The 16409-nt window shown below is 47.8% G+C and overlaps 1 protein-coding gene and 1 long non-coding RNA gene across 2 annotated transcripts; both read right to left on the minus strand.

Annotated features, from left to right (window-relative positions):
- Positions 1-518: 518 nt before the first annotated feature.
- Positions 519-2020, minus strand: LOC115909710. Its single transcript, XR_004061162.1, has 3 exons — positions 1906-2020; positions 1234-1370; positions 519-1124 (listed from the first exon to the last, which is right to left on the minus strand). It is a non-coding gene; the product is annotated as an uncharacterized LOC115909710 (long non-coding RNA).
- Positions 2021-2323: 303 nt separating this feature from the next.
- Positions 2324-15801, minus strand: CCDC81 (coiled-coil domain containing 81). Its single transcript, XM_030958973.1, has 3 exons — positions 14960-15801; positions 3898-4051; positions 2324-3708 (listed from the first exon to the last, which is right to left on the minus strand). The coding sequence occupies exons 1-3, from the start codon at positions 15050-15052 to the stop codon at positions 3377-3379; spliced, it is 579 nt and encodes a 192-aa protein (XP_030814833.1). The 5' UTR covers positions 15053-15801; the 3' UTR covers positions 2324-3376.
- Positions 15802-16409: the final 608 nt, after the last annotated feature.

Here is a 16409-nt window from a genome sequence, read left to right on the forward strand (position 1 = left end):
CCTCTCTCTCTTGGTTCCATATCACCTGTGCCAGGAAATGCACTCTGGAGCTCTCCCAGATGTCTGGATTCTCCTCCTGTCAGATACCAGGGGAAGGTGGGAGGCCTAGGGGCTGGTACAGGTCCCCATGAGGACCAGGGCTTGCGAAGGAGCCTCACCTACTTCTTCCTCCTGAAAAGCAGGTACCTGCAAACATGGCACCCACCTTGGGCTATTCTGCTGCTCAGTCCCACCATGAGCAGGAGGCAAAGACACAAAGCCACTTTCTCACCCTCCTGAAGAGCCCGTGTCTCCCCATGAGGCCCCCCTCCTCGTCCCAGTCCCCGTGGTCCCAACCATTTCACAGCTTCATCACCAGGCCTAGACCACTCAGTCCAGGTGGGAACAGAGGTATTTATTTTGTATCCACAGGTGGACCTCAGCAGGTGAGCAGCCTCCCAGCCCCATCACCAGCAGCCTCTGCTGCAGACACAGCTCCAGCCCCAGCCCTTCATGCACTGGACCAGCACCTGGAGCTGAGGTGAGAGGAAGAGAGAGAAAGAGAGGCATCCGATCAAACAGGCAGGCAGAAGGCAGAGAATTTCTGTAGGATTGGCTCAGGCCACCTGAGATCAGCTCACATTAAGGTGTCCATGGAGATGCCTCTGGTGATTTCCCAGCCCATGAGAAGGTCCCTGATGCACCCCCCTGGTGCAGCTGAGCCAAAGCCAGGTTGGCCTGAGACCTTGGGTGTCTCATACAGGTGTCCCCACTCAGGACAAGGTGTTGTGGGGTAGGACTCTGCCAGGGAAGGACATGCTCTCAGGTTTGGGAAGGGGATGGCCTGCCATCAAGGTCCCTCTGTCTTCAGCCAGGACTTTCTGTCCCGCATGGGAAGCCGATGTTAGGTGTCCAGGTGGGTGCCAGGGGAGTCCAGCCCACAGGCAGCCTCCAGATCCCGCCGTCCCCGGGGCTTCTTCAGCAGAGGAACATGGGAAAATCCATTCCTATGGAGTTACCTGCAGAACTGCCTCTGCTGCTCCTGCCGCCGCCGGTTGTTCTCAGCCAAAAACATGAAGATGTTCCTCCGTGTCTGATGTGGCTCCAGCCCATGGAGCACCTGGATGGCTCGTGGGGAAAGGTGTCTGCAACAACAGGGAATCATCATCCCAGAGCTGCCAGCTGCCTCTCCCCTCACCCCACCCTGTGCCCACACAGTCCCACATCCACCCACCTGGTCCTGCATTCACCCACCTGGTCCCAGGCTGGAATCTCTCTGCTATTTTCTCTTTGGGGAGGGGGGTTCCAGCTGTCCCCCACCTCCCAGTGACCCCCTTTCTTGGGGGCTGGGATGGACGATGTGGAGCCCAAGCACCTCCAACGCCAAGTATCTGCCAAGGAGGGGACACTCTCAGCAAACCAGAGATACCACTTCTCAGGGGGCCCCTGGATATGTGGGAGCCAGGAGACTTGGCACCCCCCCATGACTGATGGCTGCTTTTGCCCCACAGAGTTCTCCCTTGCGGGACAAGTAGGCAAATCGCTGCCCTGCACCTGGGTGACCCCCAACTGCACCCCTGGGATGCCCATCTCTTTGAGTCCTAAGAGTCCCCCTTGAAGCCCCAAAATACCCTAACCCCATCTGAGACCCCTCTCTTAATCTGGGTCCCCAGGGACTCCTATCACCTGAGGTCCTAAGAGTCCCCCCACAGAGACTACCCCCAAACTAGCCCAGGAGTGCCCAAAAGCCCCCTGGGACACCCTAAGCCCTCAAGAAACATCCAGCCCCTCTCCAAGGGACCTGTCCCATGCCTCATTAGTCCTTTGTGGTCCCTCCTGACCTCCAATTCCACCCTCTGTGCCCCTGTCCCAGAGGGGTTCTATGTCCAGCCAGGGTGACCTGACACAGAGGATCTCTGCCCCTACCTGCAGCATCTGTTGGTCCTCCCCAGCAGCCCAGGTTTCCCATGCTGCCCATTCCACCTTCTGTTCTCTCCAGTGGGAATTCCCATGCTCCCATCCTGCATACAGCTGCCAGACCTCCTGGAGGTGTCAGGCGTGATTAGTCTCAGCTTTGGAGGGGCTTCCTTCAGGTCTCATCCATTTGGTACATACCTGCAGTGCTCTCTGGCAGTTCTCAGAAGCCAGGAGTGTGATGTCAGGCCTGGCTGAAGGAGCTAACTCCTGCCTACCTGCCTCCCTCATCCTCGGAGAGCTGGCTGGGCATGGGGTGAGCACGCTGCAAAAATACCAGCAGTCATCAGTATGAGCATGGGGCAGATAGGGAACCTGTTTCCCTTGGGACCAAAACACCACAGGTGTTCAGGAGAAGTCAGGAGCTAGGGTTGTTCCCATGGACCTTCCCAAGTTGCTACACAGTCCAAGTGTCTGAGGGGGATTTCACCCAGGGTGCAAGGATCCCTCCAAACCATTCCCACAAGAGTTTCACCTGGCAGGTGGCTTTGACCTTGGCTCTTGCTGCCTTGTGCCTGGCCTCTGGTACAGCAGTGCAAGGAGGGAAAACTTCCCAGGATGCTCTTGTTCCCCTGAGAAAGGAGGAAGCTCTTGGGAGCAGTCTGTAAGGTTGTATGGTCACAGATGTGATCACTCCATGTGTGACAGAGCAGCAGGAACCCATTCCATACCTGTTCTGACACTGTATTTCTCTGCAGCCTTTGTATGTTGGGTGGAAAAAGCATCAGACACAACAAGCTGGAACCTGGACTCACAGAATGACAATATCCAGAATTGGAAGGAGCCCACGAGAATAAGTGAGGCCAACTCCAGAAGCAAATGATGCCACAGGCCTGAGAAATGGCAGACCCCACACTCTGCAGGCAATGAAGGAACCAGAAAATCAACAAGGAAATGCACTCACCTGGGGAACATGTGGGCCTGTGCAGCCTGCACACCCTGAGCAGTGGTCACTTCATTGTTGACACCAGAACCTGGCGTACTTAGCCTCTGCAGAGTGACAGGGAGCTGTCAGGAGATTTCCATGGAGAAAGCAGACCGGTCTCCTGCTCCTATAGGAGCCATTTCTCCTAACTCCTCTTCCCAAATCTCATTCATGAACATCATGGAATCAAAGAACCAATAAGAAGAACCCTTGGAGGCCAACAAGTCCAACAGTGGCCACATCCACATATCTCTTAAATCCCTCCAGGGATGATGAGTCCACCACTGCCCTGGGCAGCCTGTTACATGAAGAAATTTTCCCTAAAATCCCACCTAAGCCTCTCCTGGTGCAATTTGTCTTCTGTTATCTGGGAGAACAGGCTGACCCCACCTGGCCTCACTCTTCTTTCATGCAGATGCAGAGAGCAAAAAAGGTCCCCTCTAAGCCTCCTTTTCTTCGGGCTCAGCCTCCACAGCTGCTCCTCATGAGACTTGTGCTTCAGACCCTTTCCCAGCCTCTCTGCCCTTCTCTGGGCACTCTCCAGCACTTCAATGCCCCCAGATTCCAGCTCACCGTGAGCAGCAGAGCCACCCAGGTGTCCTGACTCTCCAGTCCTGCAATGCAGCTGCAGTGGAATTGCATGCACAAGACATTGTCCTGGCAGGACAGGATGCCAATATTCTCAAAGGCAAATGCGGGGTGATGTCTGTCCCTCAGCTGGAAGGAGTACAAGAGAATGGTCTCCTCCACACAGCCCCTCACCAAGTCGGGCGGGAGGGAATTGGTCTGGGACAGCCACCAGTAATCCAGTGGCATGATCATGATGTCACCTGCAAAGAGGAGAGTATTGTCACTACCAAGCTGAGCAAATTTTCACGTGAGATTAATGGCAAAATGTCAGAAAGACAGGTTTAGTTTGGGGGCAACTCAAGCTGTCCAACTTTGGAGGCAATTTTCCCCTGCCGCATAGAGCAGAGTGCACACAGTCCCCCCAAATGTGGAGCTAGATCCCTTCTCACCAGGAATCATCACTGTTGGGAAGACCAGCTCCTGTAGACAGGACATGTCCATGTCCAGCTGGAACACGGGTCTTCGAACCACATACACCTCTTCTGTGCTGTTGATTTGCTCAGGGACCACAGCAAAGGTCCCAAGACCTGGGACAAGGACACCCTGCCCAGGAAGAAAACAAAACAGTTGAGATAGCTGTCACATCCCAGACCCTTGAATCCAGGGGTTAAACTCAAGGTTCCTTTAGTCTAGCTGGTGCAAAGGAGAAATCCCCACCAGCTATTCTCAATAGGTGAAAAATCACACAAAAGGCAAAAATATAGAAAACTAAGGAAATTTTGGCAAAGGAATAAAAAAACTAACAAATTCAACATAAAACCACTTATGAATCATCCCATTACTTATCATTTACCCCAAAAGGTTCCACGAAAAGAGGATTAGAAGGAGAGACAGAAAAGTTACAGCAAAACACACATATAGCTACCAGCTCCTGGGTTCCCCCAGAGTCCCAGACAAGGCACAGTTCACATGCTGGCTACCTTGTGGTCAGCCTGTTTTAAGTCCTTGGTGAGACTGCTGATAGGTGCTATGATTGACAGCCCACCTGGGGGCTGGGGGCAGGACAGGGCTCTGCTTCACTATGCAAAGCCTGGCCTGCCCCTCCCACCAGACAAAGACCCTGGCATTACAAGTGCAAGATGTCTCGAGACATTGTTCTAATCCAGACTCTGACAAAAGGAAATGTGAAAACTGTAGGAAAACCACATGTTCTTCACTTTTTTACTTTCCCTCTTCAAAATATTCACAAAAATTCCTCGGCTAAAGAAGAACCCAAGCCATTCCAACCCAGGGAAAGATTCCAAGGGATGATCATTGGCATAGACCCAGCAGAATCCTCCTGTATCTCTCTGCTAGGTCTCTCCACCCCTGGACGATCAGGGCACACTAAGATGAGTTCTCCAGCGTGGTGCCATGATGCTTGGTGAGGGGGACCACAGGGGTCCAAGACACCAGCCAACCTTGTCCAGCTTCATCTGTCCTAGGATGTAGGCAGACACGACATCCCAGATGGCCACCACCTCTGGAAAATACCAGAAAGAGCCATCAAGTTGCACTCGTGGCATTTTGGGGAGCTCTGTGGAGTGATAGATGGGGCTGACAAAGAGCCTGGACTAGACTGTGCCCCTGGTTCTACTCCCCAAGGGAGTTGAGTTCTCTCTCTACTCCCCAGGCAGGGCTGGGGCAGAACTGGGAATGTGAAAAGTCCTCAGAACCAGGGCTATGATCATCTAACCCCCAAAAGGAGATGGCAACCCAAGATCCAGCTGGTTCCTGAGAGCCCAGTAGGAGCTGTCAGACCTCCAATAAGAGCTAGAACCTCAAGAGGTCAGAGCTCCCACAGCTCAGAAGCTAGCCCTGGTAGGGGGACATGTTGTGCCCATGGGACCCTCAGAGCAGCCCCAGCCCTGTCCAACCCTCCTTCTGGCCCCTGGGGGCTCCCAAAACCCTTACCTTTGGTGGAGAGATGCAAAAGTGTAGGGAACAAATAACTCTGCTTCTTGCTGATGCTGATGGTGCAGCACCCCTCCATCTCCGATCAGCCCCTGCCCTGCCTGTCCCTGAGGGCCCTCCCATTAAAGCTCCCACACCCACCAAAACAGCCCCCCAACCCTACAGGCAGTGCCCAGCAGCCCCCACTTGTCACCATGGGGGGTGCCACCTTGTGATGTCACTGGTAGACTGGGGAGGTGCATTGTGATGTCAGGAGAAAGATGGCGCCTTGGAGATGGGGGAGGGGGGTTGTGGCAGGAAGAGCCCATCCTGGCCCACCTCAGGTGTTGCCAGGTGTCAAGAGGTGCCACTGCTGCTGAGCTGGGCTGCCTTCCTAGAGAAAATCATAGCTAATAACCAAAATAAACATATAAAATAGAAATGAATAAATAATATCTATTTTAAAATTATGAGAAATCTATTTTCTGGGCTTTTTTTTTTTTTGCTATGAAATATGACAGATTAAGGGTTTTTATCCTGGCTCAAACATTTCCAGAGATCCTCTAGGAAGTGGCATCTCTGGTTTGCTAAGGATGTTTCTGTTGCTATTGAGTTAGGGACAGCTGAAAGAAAGCAACATTTGACTCCATGCTCAGAAGGCAGAAGAGCAAACTTTATTAGAACTTTGTGGTATTCACATTCTCTGAACAGAGAGAGACATAATTCTCTCTCCCAGGATTTTTCCTGGGGAAGGCAGTGAGAAGCTAAGAGAAGAGAAAATGATTTTTATTCGCTGCTCCTGTTGTTTGGCACATGTGGAATGTGTTATGGAGAGTGTTTATCAAAGGTGATGGTTGATTGGATTGATTGTCCAGTTGGGTGAAAGCTGTGTTGTGGCTATCTCCAGACAGTCATGGGGTTTTCTTGAGTATCTCTTTAGTATAGTTATAGTATTGTATCAATGTAATATAGAATAGCTTAATAAATAATTTCTTCAGCCTTCTAAAATCATGGAGTCAGAGCACATTATTTCTACGTCGGGGCTGCCCTGCACCAGTAGAACTTCACATTTTTATAGGCAAAATCGTTCACCTAGAATTTCTGAGTTTTTACATCGCCTGAGAGACACAATGCGTCCCCATACACTATTAGATCCTGGATCCAAGATAGGGATACAGCAACTAATAAATTTATTTTTAGGGCAATCTACGGGAGATATCAGGAGGAAACTTCAGAAATTCCAGGGACCAGAGGGAAGGAATTTGGAGGCCTTGCTAGATGAGGCATGGAGGGTTTTCAGCAATCAAGAAGAAGGACATAAGCAAGGGATGAGAAAGTTAATGGCAGTAGTACAAGAGGAAGGCAAAGGAAGGCAGAGACAAGGACCACCTAGGCAAGGACAACCCCGGCTGGGCAAAGATCAGTGTGCAAATTGCAGAAAATTTGGACACGGGAAAAACGAGTGCCCTGAACTAAAAAGAAATGGAAAAGGGCACCAGGGAAGGGAGGTGGTGGTTGCTTGTACAAAAAGCAACTGCAGGGGACCAGGGGACCTTATCCCAGGGGATCCACTGGTTATAAAAATGAAATGGGGGAAGGAGGAAAAAGAGGTGGAACTTATAGTGGACACAGGGGCAACATTTTCAGTTTTAAATAAAACTTTGGTGCCAGTGGGGAATTAATATGTTAGGGTAAGGGGAGCAACTGGCCAATCTGAAATAGGATATTTTTGCAAGTCACTCATATACAAATATGGAAAACAGTGGGGCATCCATAAATTCTTATATATGCCCAATTCCCTGAATTCGCTCCTAGGGAGAGATTTATTGGAGAAGTTGGAGGCAACTATTTTGTTTAAAAATGGAGAGGTTACTCTGGAAGTTAATGAGCAAAAATACGTAGAAGTGCTGAGTTTAATATTGACAGCCATTAAAGCTAAAGAAGAAATTAGTGGGGAGATTCCGAATCAAGTGCTCCTGGGAGTATGAGCCTCCAATGTACCAGGGAGGGTGAAAAATGCACCACCAATATACATTAAGCTTAAGGGAGGAAAACAACGGGTTAGAATGAAACAGTATCCTTTGAGGAAAGAAGATGGAAAAGGAATTAGCCCGATAATTGAAATTTTTTTTGCTGGGGTTATTGAAGGAGTGCCAATCTGACTTCAACACTCCTATCCTGCCTGTCCGCAAACCTATGCGTCATACCGGGGCGTGCAGGGCTTATGGGCTGTTAGCAAGATAACTGAGGATCTCTACCCTGTGGTGGCTAACCTTGTTAATGTGTTTAGCACCAGAGCTAACTTGGTTTACTGCTTTAGACTTGAAGGATGGCTTCTTTTGCCTTCCTCTGCATGTAGCCAGACAGAAAATTTTTGCATTTAGTGGCAAAATTCCAAAAGTGGATGAAAAACTCAGCTCACATGGACAGTCCTACCCCAAAGACAAAAGAACTCGCCCACCCTGTTTGGATAACAACTTGTGAAGGATTTGGAATCCTGGGAAGCTCCACCAGGGAAAATACTGCACTATGTAGATGACATCCTAATAGCTACTCCTACAGAAGAAGGGTGCATGGCCTGGATGGTAAGCCTTCTAAACTTTTCGGGGCTGCATGGGTATAGAGTATCAAAGAAAAAGGCTCAGGTAGTAAAACAAAAGGAGATCTACCTGGGTTATGAGGTCAGTGCTGGATAATGGACTTTGGGGAAAGAACACATAGAATCAATATGCCAAACTCCGAAACCTCAAACAATAAAAGAGCTGAGAACCTTCCTGGACATGATGGGATGGTGCAGACTGTGGATTTACAACTACGGAGTACTTGTAAAACCTCTGTATTCACTCATTGCAAATGGAAGGAGAGAGCTCCAGTGGACAAAGGAAGCCACACATGTTGCGGCATGGCCGTTTTGCTCTTGTGTTTACAGGATTTAAGGTTTAAGTTGTACTTTAATGTTGTTTCTATATTCCGTTGCTATGTTCCAGTTTCCCCCCATATTTTGTTTAGAGTGGTTCTGTCTTAGGCTTCCTCCCCACCCTCCTCCTTTGAGGTTAGCTGTCAATCCCCCGGTTGCCCTGGTTACTCCCGTCTTTTTTGTTACCGGTTTCCTGTCATTCCTTAAACCCCACCTTAGTTTCTACAGTTACCTCCCGACCCCTCCTATGTTACCATACCAACTTCCCTGCCCGTCACCCTCTGCCCACACCCATAGCCCAGAATCTTCTACTCCAAACCGAGGGTGATTGGGCAATCCCTTAAATCCCCACCCAAGCTCTCCCTTAATTAGTTGTTATGTTCTGTCAATTATGTTGTATTGTTCTGTTATTGGTCGGGGGGCGGGGTTTATTCCCCCCCCCACCTCCCTTTATAAGTTGTAACAGTCCCCGCCCTCGGGGGCAGATGCAGGCAGCTTCCCTCTGTACCTGTACCCCTTCCATCCTCAATAAACCCCCCACTGCTGAGACCTGCCTTGCCTCCTTGCCATCTTTCCTGCAACTTTCCTGCAACTTTCTTCGGAGCCAAGCATTGTGGATTTCTTCGGGCACAGGCTGCGGCAGCCTTCCCCTTTCGCTGGGAAGGGCTCAGTCTAGGCAGCTGTAAGCGCGGCTTTCACCAGATGGCTACGCAGCTGTCAGTAGAAGCTGCTGGCGTGCTGTGGCACTGGCTGGGCAATTCGTTTGGCACGCCGACACACACAGGCCCTCATGTCAGCTCCAGCTTTAAGACTTCCAGACATGAGTAAACCATTCTTTCTCTTCTCTCATAAGAAATAGGGAATTGTCCTGGGAATACTGGCACAGTGCGCCGGCAGTTTATATACAGACACGAACAGGATGGGACCACTCATGGATGCGTCGGAACCGTTTATTTTCCAGAATCTTTATAATACATAGTTTTGTCTGTGCAAAGATCCTGACAGTTCGCATCCAGGCAGCAAGCCAAAGAAAGTCACTTGTTACAAGTCACCAAATACTCATCCTAGCCAATTACACAGAGAGAAAGCATATTGACAGTGATTCTATCCAATCAACATAAACACACGTAGCTGGGGTTAAAACAATGCTTGCTTGTTCATTTATAAGAAGACAAAGCATAAAACCCTACTCATAATTTCAACCTTGCTATAGAAACTTTTTGCAACTTAGAAAGTTATTCCGAATCGCTAATACATAGCTCTATTGTTCTATTCCTCACGTCTTCGCTACAGCTTATATGCATCAGCAATATCCATAACTCTGCTGCACTGAGGCCTGTCTTTCTTTCCCATCAATATAAGACCCTCTAACTTTATGGATTCCTACAGCACAGGACTGGGCCCATACAGGAGGGAGTTGCTTATCTTTCTCAACAGCTGGATACATCAGCCAAAGGATGGCTAGGTTGCCTCAGAGCAGAGGCAGCAGTTGTACTGAACGTTCAGGAAGCCTGTAAGTTCAGCCTGGGCCAGAAAATGACTGTGCTAGTGTCTCATACAGTATCTTCAGTACTGGGAACAAAAGGCAGCCACTGCCTCTCCCCACAATGGTTTCTGAAATATCAAGCTATCATGGTAGAATAGGATGATGTAGAGATAGTGATAACTAACATTGTCAACACAGCCTCTTTTCTTAGTGGGGAACCAAGGAGAGCCAATTCATCATGACTGCCTGGAGACTATTGAAGCTACTTATTTCAGCTGCTCAGACCTGAAGGAGACTCTTTTGGATGATGCAGAAACCTGGTTCACTGATGGAAGCAGCTATGTTATCAATGGAAAACAACATGCTGGGTATGCAGTTAGCACATCAAGGGACCTAATCAAATTAGGACCATTATCAGCAGGTACCTCTGCACAGAAGGCAGAAATAATTGCCCTGACCTGTGCATTAGAGTTATCAAAAGGAAAGAAAATAACCATTTATACAGATCCAAGATAAACATTTGGAGTAGTGCATGTCCATGGGACTGTCTGGAAAGAAAGAGATCTGTTGCATTTGCAAGGGAAGAACATTAAACATGCAGAAGAAGTAATACAACTGTTGGAAGCAGTCCAAATGCCTGAGAAGGCAGCAATCATGCACATTAAGGCACATCAGAAAGTGAGCTCAGAATTGGAATAAGGAAACAATCTGGTGGACAGAGAGGCAAAAGAAGTGGCAAAGGGTGAGGTAACAGCAGAAGGAGCCTTAATTCCTGATGGCCAAATCTCCCTAGAAGGTAAGCCAGTGTATAATTAGAAGGATAGAAAGCTAATTGAGGATCAAAAGGGAACATATAACCAGGAAGGATGGGCTGTTACAGCAGAAAGGAAATTGGTTATCCCCTCCCATTTACTATGGCCATTAGTAAGAGAAGAACAGTGGAAAATACAGTGGGGAATTGATGCCTTGTATAATAATTTGATTGAAAGAATCACTGCCAGGAACTTATATGCCACTGTTACTCAAGTAGCCTGGTGTAGCCACAGCTCTCTTCATAGAGTGCAGGCAGGCACAACTTCCCAAGGATATTTCCTGGGAATTAGAGCGAGGAACCTCAGAGAAAGAGAAAACAATTCTTATCTCTATTCTCTGCCCTGTTGTTTTGCACATATGGAATGTGTTAGGAAGATTGTTTACCTGAAGGGATTTGGTAATTGGATTCTGCGATGGTTGTCAATATTAATTAACCAGTCACTTGAAGCTGTGTCCTGGCTGTGGCAGACAGTCAGAGATTTTTCTTTAGTATTCTTTAGTATCTCTTTGTAGTATAGTATCTCTTAATTATAGTATAATGCAATATAGTATAGTTTAATGAAGCAATTGTTCAGCATTCTGAATCAATGGAGTCAGATGCCAATCATTCCCTGCGACAGGGGCACCCTGCATTCGATAGCCCAGCAGTGTGAACTTTGCCTCCAGACTAACCCAAGAATACCCCTAAACCAAACCTGGGCCAAATTGGAAAGGGCCATGAAGCCAGTCAGCAGTGGCAAATTGATTTTTCAGAATTACCAAGAAAAGGAGGGTATCAATATTTATTGGTACTAACAGATACCTCTTTAGAATGGCCAGAAGCTTTCCCTACCAGGACTGCCAAAGCCCAGGAGGTAATCAAGGTGCTGTTGCAAGAAATAATACCACACTTTGGAGTTCCAGCCACAATATCCCCAGATAGGGGACCATATTTTATTTCAAAAATAGTACAGCGGGTCAGTCAACTTCTGGGCATAGGTTGGGAATTTCACACGCCATACCATACCCAGTCAAGTGACCAAGTTGAGAAAATGAGTCATTTGATCAAACAACAAATTGTGAGACTAGGACAGGAGGTTAATTTGCCTTGGCCCCCGTCCCTCCCACCAGCACTGCTGCGAGTCCCGACTAAGTCTAGAACTAAAGAGCAGCTGAGCCCCTTCAGAATGCTTTATGGGAGAACATATGGTGGGCAGAAAGGGATATCCACCCAAACTGGGAAAGAAAGACTGACTGCTTATATGGTAGCCCTAGGGAAGCAACTCAGAGAAATTGAAAAACATGGCTGGAACTCAGAGCAGAGGGCTAGATGGACCAGTGCATGACATACGGCCTGGGGATTATGTGTATGTCAAGTGTCTTAAAGAAAAGACCTTGGAGCCGCAGTGGGAAGGACCATTCCAAGTGCTTCTCGCCACTTTTACTGCAATTAAGATCCAAGAGCGGAATGCCTGGATTCACCACTCTCGTGTAAAGGAATCTCCTGAGGCTCCTTGGAGAGTAACACCGGGTGATGAACTAAGATTCACTCGAACAAAATTAATATATTGCAGTTGAAAGTGTTTAGCAATCTGGATTGCAGGAATTTAATCAAGAAAATTATTTTCTTAATGTCCTAGGGTGACGTTATGATGCTTGTATCCCCAGTCGGGTGTTCTGTTTATGCTGGATGTTATATTCTGTGCCTTCAGGGCTGGCTCTCACAGTGCAGGCAGGGAGAAGAAGAAGCACAGAGTTTCTTTATCAGTTGCACTCTCCCCCACAGTCTGCTGGAACACAGAACTCTACTGTTGTCTGGGCACAGACAGGGCAGAACACAGTGCTGCTTTTGATTTTTAGTTAGTTTAGCTAGCTGAGGTAGTCAGAGTTTTCTCTGGACTGTTTTTCTTTCCCTTTTCTTGGAACCATTCAAATCTGCTTCAGACCAGGACCCGGGGAAACACCGAGAGCTTGCACTTTGTGGCCTACTGGGTCTGTTCTGGGCAGCAGCCATTCCCAGCACCAGAGGGACTGATAATAGAGCGACCACTCCCAGGAGAGACTTTTCTGAATTTGTCATCTCTTCAGAGTGGTCAATGAGTTTTGTCATCTGGTATTGTTCATTTCTTGTGCTGGGGAGTGCTGTGCCTGTTAAATAAACAGGTTTTTTTCAGTTCTCTCTGAGGAAATTCTTTCCAAACCGTCTGGGGGGAGGGGCCATGTGAGCTTGCTTTCTGGGGGCTTTTGGAGGTTTTCTCCCAAATTTGCTGTAAACCAGGACAGTTAGTAATCATAATTACAATCCTAGAACTAGAAAATACCTCTAGACAGGATAATGCTGAATGGCCTTGGTCCCAAGCTTTTACTGGATACACTGGATCCATGGGAGAATATTCTGATTTAAAAAATCTAAACCTGTCAACTGTAGTCATGCACAAAAACCAAGTATATGGAAGGCAAGAGTGGCAAAGACAAAGGTTATGGTCACTTCAAGGGACTATAGGAGAGGAAATCAGGATAAGGTGTCGAAGGATTAATGGAACAGATCATAGGAGAGCAATCCAAATTAGTGTTTCAACTTCTCACACGGACAAACACCAGGAGGTTTGTAGTCATTCAAGTGAATTAGACTGTTGGTATAACTTTACGTTAGTACAGACCATTGAGGTGGTTTGTCTCTGGGCCCACAATACTATTGGGCTCACCTTGAAATTTAAAATAAATGCCACAGTTGAGCCCATTACCCCAGCCCAAACCCAAATCACACCTGAACCCAAGGCCTGAACCCAAAATTTCTAACTTTGTTAAAATTTTAGGGTGTGAATTTCTGAATTTGGCACCAGTTGTATCTCACCACCTAATTAAATACGACAATACGATGTATCACAGGTTGTCACCCACACCTACTAAAACAAACCTCACATAAAATTAATAAAGCATCAGGACCTTGTCAAAATTCTAAAGGATATTCAGAAACTGGAGAGAAAACTTTAATTACTGTCCATTGTGACGCAAAGGAAATAAACAAGGTTCTGCAAAGAGTAAAAACAAGATGCAAGTCACAACTGGTGGGGTTCATTTTTCAGATGGTTGCCAACTGCAACTGGGATCCTAAATACATTATGTCACCACATCATTGTTTTACTAATTGGTAAAGTTTTACTAATTGGTAAAGTTTTACTAATTGGTATAAGTTTAACACTGTCTTTTGTAATACTTATTTGGAATTGGAAACTGTTACAACAAATAGCAATATTAACCTCTTTATCCCAAGTACATGGTAAAGCATTAGAAGACACCGTGAGGATTGGAATTTATACTAAGTAAAAGAATTTACTACTTTATTAAAAAGGGGGGACTGAAGCATGGAGTCAGAAACTAGAGGATATATATCAATCACAGAAATTAGAAGGTATTCATTAATAATAGGCACATAGATGGTGGACATTGCTTAATATTTGCTACATCCTTAGTTGTGTGAGAAAGAAAAGGAATACAGGAAAGGAATATGTGCAAAACAGCAAGAAAGAATGCAAGGATGCCTGATAAGGAGAAGGATGTTTATCAAGAACAGGATACAGTATGCAAGGATACTGAGATAACAAGGCTTCTTGGACCCCTGAAATCAGATGAATCTGGACTCCTGGCTTGAACAGTGGCCAAAAGATCAGTAAGAATGTGCAAGGCAGCAGATCAAAAAGTCAGTCCTGAGGAAGACAACTTTACTTCATCCCTTACGACCCCTGAGACCCCCGAGACGACCACCAGAGACAACTGCGCACCAGCAAAGGACCCATAAGATGATTAGCATACAAAGTAGAGAGGGAGGGGAGCCAGGAAATAATCTATTCTGAAACATGACGCATATGGAACATTCTAGGGGATAAAAGAAAACCGTGTCTGTACAAGGGGTACACATGTCTTTGTAGCGATATCTCCATGCATCTGGCCAAATAAAAACATACCTACTTTAAAACTAATTTTGTCTTTGAGTTTTAGAGTCTCTCTCCACGTGTCAATTGAAGCCCTCTCTTTAGAGAAAAACAGTAATTTTAGAGCATTTTTCTCCCAGAATTTGTGTCCAAACTGAGACCGGTACTCACAGGAGCTGCTCTGTGTGACAGCAATTGCTTGTGTCTTTAATGGGGGAGTGTTTGGGTTTAGTATTTTTTCCTTTTGTTTCTTTCTCTCATGGAATTTTGTCCCATCTGTCTCTAAGAAAATATGATTGGTACTTAAGAGAGACAAAAGAAGTTGCCAAACTTGAGGGGGGGGGCACCTAGCTGCACTTCTCTTACCCTCTACTCCAAGAGGGTTTCCCTCAGAGGGCCAGAGATACCAAGAGAACTGGGCTGGGGAAAATGGGTTTGGGTGGAGCTCCTACCTGTCTTGCTCTCTCAGCTTTCGGAGGGGAAAGAAGCTTCGGTCGCTGTGGGAAGAATTTGCAACCAGCACGGCGTTCAGTCTCCTGCTGCATCCTACCATGAGCGGAGCTCTGCTTGTTAGAGCGGCTGTTGCACTGAGACCTTATTAGCACCCTTCCTCAGCAAATACAGGATCCTTCACCATCTGCTGAGGTGCCCCAGGGGAAAGGCTGGGATCCCTGAGCCCCTTCCCTCTCCAAGGGAGCCTCTCTGGGCCCAGTTTGGGAACCAGTCTGCTGCTGCTCAGCTCCTGCTGCGCCTCCGCTACTGCTCCAGGGGTTCTTTGCAAGACTGTAACCCCATACTCCCTGCCTGCCAGGACACACTGCAGCTCCTGCTACAGCTGACTCTTGCTTGCTATCCCAGGTTGAGCTCGTTCCTGCCACTTCAGCTTGCCACTTCCAAGGTTCCTGATGTGGCACTGGGATCGGCTGCCCCTGGAGGTTTGTGGAGCAAGCCCTTTTCCCAACCCTTCTGCCGGCACGTCCGCCATTACAACAGGAGAGAAATGACCGAGCCCGCGCCACAGCGCCCCCTGCAGGCGCGGGGGAATCATCGCCCCCGCCCTGCCCAGAGCCAGCAGCGCCCCTGCCGGCTGTGCCCGGAACTGCACCAGAGGGGGAATGGCTGGGACCGAGGCTCTGCCTCTGGGCGTTGGTAATGCCGCAGTTGTCTGTTTGCCTTGGTGTGCATACTAGGAAAGAGCTGCTATTCCTTTTCCCAAATCTTTGCCCAAAAGGCCCTTAATTTCAAAGTTAAAATAATTCTGAGGGAAGGGGGTTATAGTCTCCATTCCAAGGGATGCTCCTGCCTTCCGTGGCAGACACCAAGGCAGACACCTTGGCAGACACTTGCTTTTCAAACGAAGACAAGGTGAAAGCTCTGGTTGAGACACAAAAAGTGTTTCAAGAAGTGCTCCAAAAGGACAGGAACCACACAGTCCTCCTCATTTCCTTGCTAAGAAGCAACTCTGGGCACTGAGGAACTCTTAGGGACAATGAACACACACCCCCCCTCCCTCAGCGTTCTCCATCCAAAAAAGATCAGTGTTACTTTACACCTCTGCAGAGCTGTGCATGCCAGGACATCCTCTCCATTTCCACAGCATTTTAGTCCACAGCAACTATCAAGAATTGGCAAATGTCCCAGATTCCCTTGGCTTCTCTCATGAGTGACCCTCGTCTTTACTTTCCTGCAGGCAAGAACGTCAGTCATCTGCTGTTCCTGCTGCTCTTGGAAGCAGATGCAAAGGGAATGTGGCAGAGCTTGAAGGAAAAATGCAACCTCCCCACAAGAAGTAAGCTGGCATGAAATATCCAGCTGACAGCTCTGGGAGAAATTTCAACTATGGAATGTATAAACAAGGGATTAAGCTGGCCATGCAGAGGGGGAGGCGAATGTTGTGCAAAA

The sequence above is a fragment of the Camarhynchus parvulus genome, chromosome 15, assembly GCF_901933205.1.
Source record: "Camarhynchus parvulus chromosome 15, STF_HiC, whole genome shotgun sequence".
Taxonomy (NCBI): Eukaryota; Metazoa; Chordata; class Aves; order Passeriformes; family Thraupidae; genus Camarhynchus; species Camarhynchus parvulus.

What these genes read in the sequence shown, in the direction of transcription:
- CCDC81 (XM_030958973.1), bottom strand. Translation starts at nt 15,052, where the DNA reads ATGCAGCAGGAGACTGAACGCCGTGCTGGTTGCAAATTCTTCCCACAG. An exon ending in AAGCTGAGAGAGCAAGACAG is followed by an intron (nt 4,052 to 14,959) that starts GTAGGAGCTCCA and finishes CTTCCTGGGCAG; the next exon opens with GGTGTCCTTGTCCCAGGTCT. An exon ending in CCCAACAGTGATGATTCCTG is followed by an intron (nt 3,709 to 3,897) that starts GTGAGAAGGGAT and finishes TCCTCTTTGCAG; the next exon opens with GTGACATCATGATCATGCCA.